At 39.9% G+C, this 13330-nt stretch overlaps 1 protein-coding gene across 5 annotated transcripts in view; it reads left to right on the top strand.

Annotated features, from left to right (window-relative positions):
- The window catches only part of ASXL1 (ASXL transcriptional regulator 1), a 73543-nt gene that overhangs the window by 18050 nt on the left and 42163 nt on the right, over nt 1-13330 (top strand). Inside the window, exon 4 of one of the 5 annotated variants that reach the window (XM_078057053.1) lies at nt 6715-8649. The exons of the other annotated variants lie outside the window; for them this stretch is intronic. Coding sequence (XP_077913179.1) covers nt 6715-6831 — 117 coding nt within the window. The 3' untranslated portion in view covers nt 6832-8649. Of the gene's footprint in view, nt 1-6714; nt 8650-13330 lie in introns of those variants that run through there. 5 annotated transcript variants of the gene reach the window in all.

Below are 13330 nucleotides of genomic sequence, written 5' to 3'. Positions count from 1 at the left end.
TTGGACGCTTAACCGACTGAGCCACCCAGGTTCCCGAGGAAGATTTTTTTTTTCGAATGTCAAATCATGTCATTCCTCTGCTCAAAACCATCCAGTGTTCACCCCCCCACCCCTTCACTTAGGGTCAAGGTCAAAAGCCTTAGAGTTGCTTGCAGGGCCCTGATGAGATTTACCCCCACCCTCACTCTCCTCGCCCTTCTTCTTACTCTTCCCCTGGTTCACTCTGCTGGATAAACACAGTGGCCTGCTTGGTGGTCCTTGAACACGCTGCCACTGTACTCTCAGGGCTTTTGTCCTTGATGTTTCAGCTGTCTGCCATGCTTCCCCCCCCAAGTACCTGCGTGACTTGCTCCCACACCGCCTTCAAGTCTTGCTCAGATTGCACCCTAACCCCTCCGTACCCCTCAGCAGTCCCCTCGTCTATGCCTTATCTTTTTCTTCTTGGTATTTATAACTGTCTGATAATCTGTGTATCATTTACTGTATACTTACTGCTATTGTCTGTCTCCTTTGGCTAGAACATAAACTCCCTAGGGGAGGGGTTTTTAATTTTAGTTACTGTTGTCTTTCAGTAAATATTTGTGTGAGCAAATGTATCGTAGTTTCTTTCTTTTAATTTGATACTATAGTGAATTATGTTAATAGACTTTTTCCCCAGTGCTCAAACATCCTTGTATTCCTAGGATAAATGTCACTTTGATATGGTTTTCTTTTTAAACATACATTGATGGATTTAGTATGAATCATTTATTTAGGATTTTTACATCTGTATTCATAAGTGATCTGTGATATTTTGATTTCAGACCTTATTCCGTTTTGGTATCAAAACAAGCTTTGCTGGTTTCCCGCTCTTGCTACTCTGCATTAGTCTAAGACAGAGATTTGTTCTATTAGTAGAACACACATATAAAACCTACTGGGCATTTTCAGAATATATTGTTTTCATTTATTTTTTATCGTGAAGTATATAATTTACCCAAAAGAGAGTATATACAGTTTGTGGTAAAGAATAGCTGAAAAATAAACTGCGCACTCCCATATTCACCAGCCAGCTCAGGAACAGAACACCTTTTACATTCTTTGAAGCCTCTGAGCATATCCCTTTCTCTCCCTGCTGAAGATAACCAATATTCTGATTTCCATACTAATCATTCCCTTGCTTTTGTTTCTAGGTTTGCCCATAAGTCTGTATTGCTGAACATGCCTTTTAAAAATAATCTTTATGGGAATGGAATCATGTTATTTTTCCCTGAGTTGCTGCTTTTGCTTATCATTTCTGAGCTTGAAATGTGCTGGTGCATTTAATTGACATACATCATGTTTTCTGCTATGTGCTGTCTTATGGTGTGAATATGCCATGATTTATTTGTCCATTTTCCTCTTGGTGCATATTTGGTTGTTTCTGGTTATCTCTATTTGGTTGTTTCTAGTTACCTCCGTAACAGACAATGCTGCATTAAGCATTTCTCTACATGTCTCCTGGTGCATGTGTGGAGTAGCTTCTCTACAGTGTGTATGTTGCTGGGAATGGGACTGACCAGTAGTAGGTTTTGCACCTGATCATCATTACTAGGAAGAACAGCTGTTTTTCAAAGTGATCATATGAATGTACACTCCTTCCATAGTGTATGAGAATTTCTGTTGCTTCACAGCCTGAGTACTGTGGATGTAAAATAGGAATTGCTTTTTTTCCTGTTTTTAAATTGTGGCATAATTTATATACAGTAGAATTTACCTGTTTTGATGTACTAATGTACAGTTCTGTTTTTTTTTTTTTTTTTTAAAGATTTTACCTATTTATTTGACAGAGACACAGCAAGAGAGGGAACACAAGCAGGGGGAGTGGGCGAGGGAGAAGCAGGCTTCCCACAGAGCAGGGAGCCTGATGCAGGGCTCGATCCCAGGGCCCTGGGACCATGACCTGAGCTGAAGGCAGATGCTTAACGACTGAGCCACCCAGGCGCCCCTGGATCTGTGAGGTTTTTTAAAAGTTTGTTTGATTTTTTTTTTTTTTTTTTTTAAAGATTTTATTTATTTATTTGACAGAGACACAGCGAGAGAGGGAACACAAGCAGGGGGAGAGGGAGAAGCAGGCTTCCCGCAGAGCAGGGAGCCCGATGCAGGGCTCCATCCCAGGACCCTGAGATCATGACCTGAGCCGAAGGCAGACACTTAATGACTGAGCCACCCAGGCGCCCCTGGTTCTGTGAGGTTTTTTAAAAGTTTGTTTGATTTTTTTAGTTCACATTTGTTTTGACATTTTACTGGGCTATTGAAAGGTATGCTGTAGTGGCTTGAATGCAATTGCTCCAGTAAAAGTTGGTGTTAACATGCTTCTCCCTCCCCTAAAAATTCAGCTTTACATTCACATACAGAAAAATTCACCCCTTTAGGTTATAGTCCTTTGAGTTTTGACAAACAAAATTACCATTATAATTAGCATTTGGAGCAGTACCATCACCCCCCAGAAACTTCCCCTGTGTCCTTTTATAGTCAGCTCCTCTCCACCCCACCTCCTGGCAGCCATTGATTTGTTTTCTATTCTTGCAGTTCTGCCTTTTCCAGAATGTCATATAAATGGAATCATACATTATGTAGCCTTTTGAGTCTGGCTTCCTTTACTTTGTATGAGGTATTTGAGATTTTAGGCATCTTGTAATGTATATCAACAGGTTGTTCCTTTTTTATTGCTGAATAAAGTCCCATAGCGTGGATCTGCCACATTTTGCTTATCCATTCCTTAGTTGATGGACATTTGGATCGTTTCCTCCTTGTGACTGTTAAGAGTAATGCTATGAATATTTGCGTACAAGTCTTTCTGTGGACATTTTCATTTTTCTTGCGTAGATACCTTGAAGTAGAATTGCTGAGTTGTGTTGTAATTTGTTTTGTTTTGTTTTAAAGATTTTATTTATTTACTTGACAGCACAAGCAGGGGGAGCGGCAGGCAGGCAGAGGGAGAGGGAGAAGCAGGCTCCCCGAGGAGCAGGGAGCCTGATGCGGGGCTCGATCCTAGGACCCTGGGATCATGACCTGAGCTGAAGGCAGTTGCTTAACCAACTGAGCCACCCAGGCGCCCCCGCTCCCTTTTTTTTTTTTTTAAGATTTATTTATTTGACAGAGAGCGTGAGTATACTGGGGAGTGGCAGAGGAAGAGGGAGATGCAGGCTCCCTGAGGAGCAGGGAGCCTGATGCGGGGCTCGATCCTAGGACCCTGGGATCATGACCTGAGCTGAAGGCAGTCGCTTAACCAACTGAGCCACCCAGGCGCCCCCCCTCCCTTTTTTTTTTTTTAAAGATTTATTTATTTGACAGAGAGAGAGAGAGCGTGAGTATACTGGGGAGTGGCAGAGGGAGAGGGAGAAGCAGGCTCCCCACTGAGCAGGGAGCCCGATGTGGGGCTTGATCCAGGACCCTGGGATCATGACCTGAGCCTAAGGCAGACACTTAACTGACTGAGCCACCCAGGCGCCCCTGTAATTTCTGTTTAACTTTTCTAAGAAACAGCCAGACCGTTTTCCAAAGTGGCTATACCATCTTACATTTAAGGTTTTTTTTATTCTTTAGTAAACTTTCTCCTTTTTTCCTTTGGCAATTCTTTTTTTCTTTCTTTCTGAAATCGACTTTGCTATTGATAAAGGTGATCCAACTATTTCAAAATTAGTTTTTGCATGTTATATTTTTTCCATCCTTTTGCTATTAACCTGTGTCTGTATTTAAGATTTCTTTATATTTCTAGTTGGGTCTTGATTATTTTTTTTCCAGTCTAATAATTTCTGCCTTTTAATTGGGACGTTTGGACCATGTATGTTTAATGTGATTACTGATATGGTTGGATTAAGTCTCCTGTCTAGCTAGCTCTGTTTTCTTTTTGTCCTGTGTATTCTTTCCTTTTTCTTTCTTTTCCTATCTTCTTTTGGGTTATTTTTTAATATTCCCTTTTATCACCACTGTTAGCTTATTAGCTATATTTAATTGTTTTCAGAGGTTGCTTTATCTTTTACAAAGTGCATCTTTGACTTAAATAGGACTAAATAGAATTGCCGCATTTCACATGGGATACAAGATTCTTACAATGCTGTTCTTCTGCTTACTCCCTCCTAACCTTTGTGCTATGCTTTTGCATACATTTTACTTTTACATTTTGCAAAACATTACTACTACTTTTATTTTAAGCTGTTCTCTTAAATTTTAAAATGGGAGGAAAACCTTATTTTTACCCATGTTTACCATTTCTGGAGTTCTTTATTCCTTCATTTTCCAGGTTTCCATTTGTTACCATTTTCCTTCCTCTGGAACAACCTCCTTTAACACTTGTAGTACAGATATGCTATGACCAGTTCTTGTAGCTTTTCTTCATTTGACAGAGTCTTTATTTTACCTTGAAGGATATTTTAGCTAGATACTGATTTCTGGGTTTAAAAAGTGTCCCCCCCGCCCCCTTCAGCATTTTAAAGATATCCATCCTTTGTCTTCTGGTTTGCATAGTCCTGACAAGTTTGTGGCAGTTCTTAAGTTTGTTCCTCTCTTTTCTGTTAAAGGCTTTAAGATTCTTCTCCGTATCCTAGGTTTTGACAATTTGATTGTCATGTACCATGGTGAACTCAGATCTGTGAGTAAAATCTGAAAAAAATTTTTTTAAAGATTTTATTTATTCCTTTGGGGGAGAGAGAGAGAGAGAGCACAAGCGGGGGGGAGGCAGAGAGAGAGGGAGAAGCAGACTCCCCGCTGAGCTCGGAGCCTGATGCAGGACTCCATCCCAGGACCTGGAGATCATTCATGACCTGAGCGGAAGGCAGATGCGTAACCATCTGAACCACCCAGGTGTCCCAAATCTGAAAAATCTTTAACCATTATTTCTTCAGTTTTTTTTTTTTTTTTTTTCCTGTTGTCCTGTTTCTTCTGGGTTATATGTATGTTTGACCGCTTTTTATTGTCCCACAGATCACTGTGGCTCTGTTAATTTTTCCAACATTTTTTTCTTTGCTTCATTTTGGATACTTTCTGTTGCTACTGGCCTTTTCTTCTGCAGTATCTAACTTGCTGTTAATCTCAGCCAGTGAAATTTTCATTAGATACGGTTTTCTTTATCTTTAGAAATTCCATGCTTCTTTTTTTCTTCCATTTTCTCCTCATGTTGTCTTCTTTAATCCTCGATCATATTGCATGCACTATAGTAGCTGTTTTAAGTCTTTGTCTCTTAATTCCATCTCTTCTGTTGTTTCTCGGTCTGTTGCTATTGACTGACTGTTCTCCGGCTTATTAGTCACATTTTCCTGCTTCCTGGCATATCTAAGTAGTTTTGGGTGCTGAAAATGTGAAATTTACATTTTGGGTGCTAGAAATTACCTTCCTTTTAAGAGTGTTGGGTTTTATTTTGGGGGGTGGTTAGGTTACTCTCCTGGAGGCTTGTTTTTAAGCTTTGTCAGGGCAGGTTTAGATTTCAGGATAGTTTAACTCTACTACTAAGGTATTTCGCTTCTGGGGTCTCTACTATAAATGCCTCAGATGTTTAACAATGGCCCTCCCCTCTGGCCCTAGGCTTTCTGTCCCTAGGCTTTCTGCTCTGGGAATTACTCATTCATTCACTGGCCTGCCTGTGGAGTTTCAGCCTATACATATGCAGATTTCTGGAAGTCTTTTCCTGCTTAGCTTCCTCCTGTCTGTAATTCTGCTGTGCAGCTTTCAGCCACCTCAGCCTCACTGAACTTTGATCCCTGTCACAGCTCTGGAAAACTGCTCTCCTCTGCGTGGGATCCCCCATTCTTCTCTGTTGTCTGTATCGTACCTGCAGGCAGAAAGCCAGAGCAATTGTAGGACTCAGTGTGTTTTTCTTCTCTGAAGGATCAGTCTTGGGTGCCTGTTTTCTAATGTTGAAAACAGTTGTTTGATGTGTTCTGTCCAGTTTTTTAGTTGTTTATAGTGAGAGTGTTAAGTTTGGCAACTGTTAGTCTAGTGTGGCCTAGAGCAAAAGTTTGCTTGCTTACTTACACATATACAAATGTATCTGTGTGTGTGTGTGTGTGTGTGTATATATATATATGTTTTAAGACAAAATGTTTCATGAGTTCTTACTGATAATCCGATTGAAATTCAAGACTATAGGTTTTTTGCTTGAACTTTTTCAGTCTCATATGCATACCTCCTTTCTCTCATGTGGAAGTTCTGGTTCACGGCAAGACCACATACTCTCTCATTTGCTTCTTCCAGCAGTTTCAGAACAATACCAGCAGCACCGACATCAGCAGTATGATTCTCTAAAGTGGTTTTTTTTGTTGTTGTTAGCCTTAGGGTATATCTCATGAGACTGCAATTTAAAATCGAAATAATTTAAAAAAATAAAATAAAATCGAAATAATTCATTTGTGGTCATGCCATCAACTTGATAGGCAATTTGGTTCATTACTTTTGTCTGTTTTTTGTTTTGTCGGGTGGGAGGGATTGCTTTTATAAATTTTAATTTTGGGGCACCTGGGTGGCTCAGTCAATCTGACTCTTGATTTTGGCTCAGATCATGATCTCAGGGCTGTGGGATTGAGCCCGGCATCATTGGGCTCCTCACTCAGCAAGGAGTCTGCTTGAGATTTTCTCTGTCCCTCTCCCTCTGTCCATTCACCCCCCACTCTCTCCCCCAGCTCTCTTGTGCGCATGCACTTTCTGCCTCTAAAATAATTTTTTTTTTTTTAAGATTTTATTTATTTATTTATTTGACAGAGACACAGCGAGAGAGGAAACACAAGCAGGGAGAGTGGGAGAGGGAGAAGCAGGCTTCCCGCGGAGCCGGGAGTCCGATGTGGGGCTCGATCCCAGGACCCTGGGATCATGACCTGAGCCGAAGGCAGATGCTTAACGACTGAGCCACCCAGGCGCCCCTAAAATAAATAAATCTTTAAAAAAATTTTAATTTTGCTTTATAATGATGTAAAATATTTATGTGTAGTTAGATATACTGCAGAATGTTTATTCAGTGAAGTCTAGCTCCTATCCTATCCTCTGCACATGTTCCTTCTTTCCCCTATGGGTAAGCATTTTATTGTTTTTAGTTTTTTTTTAAGTTTCTTTTCTTTTTAGAAATCTAAACAAATAACACATTTGTATTTGTCTTTTTCCTTTCTTAGAATGGCACTGTGGGAGAAAAAATAAATTTCCCTCTACCCTTCTAGGTTCTTGGCTGAGACACTCTATGTAATAAAAGAGAGATTAACAGGAGGAAATCAAATTTAATTTAATTTCATATATACGAGGGCACCCAAAGATATGAGACCTAAAAAAGTGACCAAAGGGTGGCAGCTTTTTGTACTTCTGAGACAAAGAAGCAGGGTATTTGTGAAGAATTGACAAGACAAAGAAGTTTGGGCCTGGGGTAGCAAAGTAATGAAGAAGTAACACGGTTTGTTTATACAGCCTTCTGGGCCCTGAATTTCCTATCTCTGGAGATAAGGATGCCTTCTACCCTCCAGGTGCCAGAACCAGAAGGGTACCCTTCACATGGGGAATTTATTTCCTGCTTTCAGGGGGACAGAGGTGGGTCAGAGTGTCCTTTTTGCACCAGTCGTTTCTCAAGTAACTTTAATTCAGAATAGTCCACATGCCAGGCACATCCTGGGTGGCCTGCCCATCAGCAACATACACATTTTCACCCACTTTACTTTGTTCACTTAGCAGTATGTCCAGATTACCACATAGCTGTATAGAGAATCTTCATTCCTCTTTACAGTGGTATAGTACTATATTTTGTGGACTTACCATTGTCAGTGCTAATCAAAGTGTGATCCATAGATCACTGTCAATTTGTAAACTTTCATTCCTGTCTGTGGTTAAGTACAGAAATTGGGAGTATTTAGAAACTTTTAGAAACTTTTTATCACAATTTGACATTGCTACAACATATAGGCATGATTGGTGGACTCATCCCTACTCTCGAACAGGGTATAGATCAGCTTGGGGAGTTTCAGGCTTGCACAGTGAGTCATATGTACTGGTCAAGTGCCAATACGACGACATGTTGATCTTTGATGGGTTGGGGGAAAAAAAAACGCAAACTGATGCTTTAAACCAGAGAGATTGAGGAGGAATGTGTTTACTCTGTGTACCCTACTGGTGGACATGACCCCACAAGTTTTGATATGTATGCTTTTATAGTTTTCCAGTTCTAAGTATTTTGGGATTTCTATTATGAAATCTCATTTAATTCATGAATTGAAGTGGTTTTTTTTTTTTCTTAGTTTTTACATATATATTGTGTTACCCTCCCATTTAACCCATTTTATTAAATCAATGTCAGAGAAGTGGTGTGTGTGTTTTGGATTCTGTTGAAACTTCTTTTCTGGCTTAATATATGGTTGGGCTTTTAAGTGTTTAAGATATGCTTTAATGGTATTTGTATTTTGCACTTGTCTGTTTCTGTATCACAGTATTCTATATGTGTATTATCAGTTTTTTAAATCAAGTTTTTAAATTTCTGTCTTTAATTTTTAATCGGTTTTATGTATCAATTTGAGAAATAGCCCCCTTTAATTATGGATTTGTCAGTTTCTCCTTGAGATCAGATAGTCCTTCCTTTATATATTTTGAGGCCATGTTATTTGTTTTGAGTTATGTATTATGGTATAATAAACCACACCAAAGCTCAGTGTTGTAGAACAATAACCATTTTGATCGTGTCTTATGAATCTGTGGATTGATTGGGCTCAGTAGAGTGGTTCTTTGGCTGTATGTGATGTCAGGCTGGTGTTGCAGACATGTGGGACCTGTATTAGACTGAAATGTCCAAAATTGCTTACACGTTTGGCAGCTTGGCAGTGGTGGCTGGAAGGCAGGGCTTAGCTTGGATGCTGGGATGGCTGGACTTTCTTTCCTTGTGGGGTTGGGACTTTTCCCTTTTCCACAGTCCTTCCTATGCTGTTTCCCTGGCCGGGGTAGCCAACTTTCTTCCATGGTAGCTCAGGGCTCTCAAAAATACAAAAGCAGGATTTGCCAGGCATTCCTAGACTCAGGCCAGGACTGGCATAGGGCCACTTCCACCACCACATTCTGTTGTGCAAAGCATATCAAGGGATCAGCTCAGATTCAGCAGGAGGGGACTATCCAAGGACAGAAATACCAGGTGACTTCATTCACTGGGGCCATTTTTGGAGACTAGCTACCAGAGTGTGCATTCAGATTTTTGATTGTTACAGCTTTTTGGATTGTTTTGTGTATTGCTAAAAAATTCCCCTCTTTATCCACAGTAATGTTTTTTGCTCTAAGTTCTTTTGTTTTTGGGTGGGATACGTTTGCCATATCCTCTTCAGGTTTTTTACTTTGGACTGTTTTGTTAACTGTTGCTGTTGCTTTTTTTTTTTTTAAGATTTTATTTATTTGAGAGAGAGAGTGAGAACATGAGACGGGGGAGAGGGAAAGGAAGAAGCCAACTCCCTGCTGAGCAGAGAGCCTGATGCGGGCTCGATCCCAGGATCCCGGGATCGTGACCTGAGCCAAAAGCAGACACTTAACCTACTGAGCCACCCAGATGCCCCTCCTGTTCCTTTTAAACAGCTTATAGCTGAGGGGCGTCTGGGTGGCCCAGTGAGTTAAGCGTCCGACTCTTGCTTTCGGCTCAGGTTGTGATCTCAGGGTTGTGAGATTGAGCCCCATATTGGGCTCTTTGCCGAGTGTGGTATCTGCTTAAGACTCTCTTTTCCTCTCCCTCTGCGGCCCCCCCCAACATATGCATGCATACACTCTCTCTCAAATCCTTAAAAAGCTTATAGCAGAATTAGTATTTAGTCTAGAATTTCCATATTTTAATAAGTGAATTTTTGTGACAGCTAATATATTTTTATCTTCTGTCTTCTTTTAAAAGCTACTTAACCATGCTTTTTCTTCCATTGTTGCTCTTCTTTATTAAAAAAAAAGTTATTGTTGGGGTGCCTGGGTGGCTCAGTCGGTTAAGCATCTGCCTTTGGCTCAGGTCATGGTCCTAGAGTCCTGGGATCGAGCCCTGCATTGGGCTCCCTGCTCAGCAGGGAGTCTGCTTCTCCCTTTGCCTCTTCCCCTGGCTTGTGCTCATCACTCTCTTTCTCTCAAATAAATAAAATCTTTTTTTTTTTTTAGATTTTTATTTATTTATTTGACACAGAGAGAGAGATAGAGAGCACAAGCAGGGGGAGCAGGCTCTCTGCCGAGCAAGGAGCCCGATGCGGGGCTCGATCCCAGGACCCTGGGATCATGACCTGAGCCGAAGGCAGACGCCTAACCGACTGAGCCACCCAGGCAACCCCTCAAATAAATAAAATCTTAAAAAAAAAAAGTTATTTCTTTTTCTTTAAAGGTGGTCAAATATACATAACACAAAATTTACAATTTTAACCTTTTTTGGGGGGGTACTTTTTTCTTTTTTAAATAAGTGCACTCTTGGGGAGCCTGGCTGGCTCAGTTGGAAGAGCATGTGACTCGATTTCAGGGTCATGAGTTGAAGCCCCACATTGAGTGTAAGGGATTACTTAAATAAAAACTTAAAAAGAAAAAGAGATAAGTGTACTCTTTTTTTTTTTTTTTAATTAAGATTTTATTTATTTGAGAGAGAGAGCGCGAGCATGAATGGGGTGAGGAGCCGAGGGACAGGGAGTGGGACAGAATCTCAAGCAGACTCTGTACTGAGCCTCATGCAGGGCTGGATCTCACGACCCTGAGATCAGGACCTGAGCCGAAACCAAGAGTTGGATGCTTAACTGACTGAGCCACCCAGGCACCCCGATAAGTGTACTCTTAATCCCCTTTACATATTTCACCAATCTTCCCACCTACCTCCCCTCTGGTAACCATCAGTTTGTCCTCTATAATTAAGAGTCTTTCTTTTGTTTTTTTCTTTTTTTTTTCCCCCTTTGTTTTGTGTCTTAGATTCTACATATGAGTGAAATCATACGGTATTTGTCTTTCTCTGACTCTTTTCACTTAACATTATACTCTTTAGTTCCATTCATGTTGCTGCAAATGGCAAGATTTCATTCTTTTTTATGGCTGAATAACATTCCATTGTATATATATACACTACACCTTGCTTATCTATTCATCTGTTGGACACTTGGGCTGCCTCCATAATTTGGCTATTATAAATAATGCTGCAATAAACATAGCTGTGCATATATCCTTTCAAATTAGTGTTTTTGTATTCTTTGGATAAATACTCAATAGTGTGATTACTGGATCATAGGGTAGTTCTGTTTTTAACTTTTTGAGGAACCTCCATACTGTTTTCCAGTGTGGCTGCACCAGTTTGCATTCCTACCAACAGTGCACGAGGATTCCTTTTTCTCCACATCCTTGCCAACACTTGTTTCTTGGTGTTTTTGACTTTAGCCATTCTCACAGGTGTGTGGTGATATCTCGTTGTGGTTTTGATTTGCATTTCCCTGATGATGAGTGTTGTTGAGCATCATTTCATGTCTCAGTTGGCCATCTGTATGTTATCTTTGGAGAAATGTCCATATCTTCTGCCCATTTTTAATTGGATTATTTGGGTTTTGGTGTTGAGTTGTGTAAGTTCTTTATATATTTTGAAATACTAATCCTTTATCATATATGTCATTTGCAAATATCTTGTCCCATTCAGTAGCTTGTCTTTTAGTTTTGTTGATGGTTTCCTGTGCTGTGCAGCAGCTTTTTATTTTGATGTAGTTCCAGTAGTTTATTTTTGATTTTGTTTCCTGTGCCTCACGAGACATACCTAGAGAAATGTTAGTACGGCCGATGTCAGAGAAATTACTACCTCTGCTCTCTTCTAGGATTTTTATGGTTTTAGGTCTCACATTTATGTCCTTAATCCATTTTGAGTTTATTTTTGTGTGGTGTAAGAAAGTGGTCCAGTTTCATTTTCTTTGCATGTAGCTGTCCAATTTTCCCACCACCATTTGTTGAAGAGACTATCTTTTCCCGCCTGTGTATTCTTGCTTCCTTTGTCAAAGATAAATTGACCATATAGTCATGGGTATATTTCTGGGCTTTCTGTTGTATTCCATTGATCTGTGTGTCTGTTTTTGTGCCAATGCCATACTGTTTCGATTACTGCAGCTTTGTAGTATAACTTGAAATCTGGAAATGTGATGCCTCCAGCTTTGTTTTTCTTTTTCAAGATTGCTTTGACTATTCAGGGTCTTTTGTGGTTCCATACAAATTTTAGGATTATTTATTCTAGTTCTGTGAAAAATGCTGTTGGTATTTTGATAGGGATTGCATTAAATCTGTAGATTGCTTTGGGTCGTAGGGCCATTTTAACAATATTTGTTCTTCCAATACGAGTATGGAATATCCTTCCCTTTTTTTTTTTTGAAGTAGGCTCCATACCCAGGTTGGAGCCCAGTGCAGGGCTTGAACTCACGACTGTGAGATTGAGACCTGAGCTGAGATCAGGAGTCCGTCACTTAACCAGCTGAGCCACCCAGGTGCTCCTGTTATATATTTCTTTTTGTGTTGTGTACAGTTTCTTTCATCGGTGTTTTATAGTTTTCAGAATACAGGTCTTTCACCTCCCTGGTTAAGTTTATTCCTAAATATTTTATTGTTTGTTTTCTTAATTTCTCTTTCTGCTGCTTAGTGTTTAGGAATGAAACAGATTTCTGTACATTGATTTTGTATCTTGCGACCTTACTGAATTCATTTATCAGTTTTAACAGTTTTTTGGTGGAGTCTTTAGGGTTTTTTTTTTTTTTTTAATTTTCTAGAACTTTTTTCAAGTTTTTTAGTAATCTCTTCACCCAATGTGGGGCTCAAACCTACAACCCCGAGATCAAGTCGCATGCTTCTCTGACTGAGCCAGCCAGGCACCACTAGAGTTTTCTTTATATAGTGTCATGTCATCTGCAAATAGTGACAGTTTTATTCTTCCTTACCAGTTTGGATCCTTTTATTCCTCTTCCTTGTCTGATGGCTGTGGCTAGGACTTCCAGTACATGTTGAATAAAAGTGGTGAGAATGGACATCCTTGTCTTGTTACTGACCTTAGGGGGGGAAGCTCAGTTTTTTACCATCGAGTGTGATGTTAGCTGTGGGTTTTTCATATATGGCCTTTATTATGTTGAGGTTTGTTCCCTCTAAACCTGTTTTGTTGACGGTTTTAATCATGAATGGATATTATACTTTGTCAAATGCTTTTTCTGCATTTATGGAAATAGTCATATGGTTTTTCTCCTTTCTCTTATTAATGTATGATATGTCATATTGACTGATTTGTGAATATTGGACCACCCTTGCATCTCGGGAATAAATCCCACTTGATTGTGGTGAATGGTTTTTTTTAATGGGTGGATTCAGTTTACTGATATTTTGTTGAGGATTTTGCATCTATGTTCAT

This window comes from Halichoerus grypus, chromosome 10 (assembly GCF_964656455.1).
Source record: "Halichoerus grypus chromosome 10, mHalGry1.hap1.1, whole genome shotgun sequence".
Taxonomy (NCBI): Eukaryota; Metazoa; Chordata; class Mammalia; order Carnivora; family Phocidae; genus Halichoerus; species Halichoerus grypus.
The sequence above is the reverse complement of the archived record's forward strand: the minus strand, read 5'-3'. Positions and strand labels throughout refer to the sequence as shown.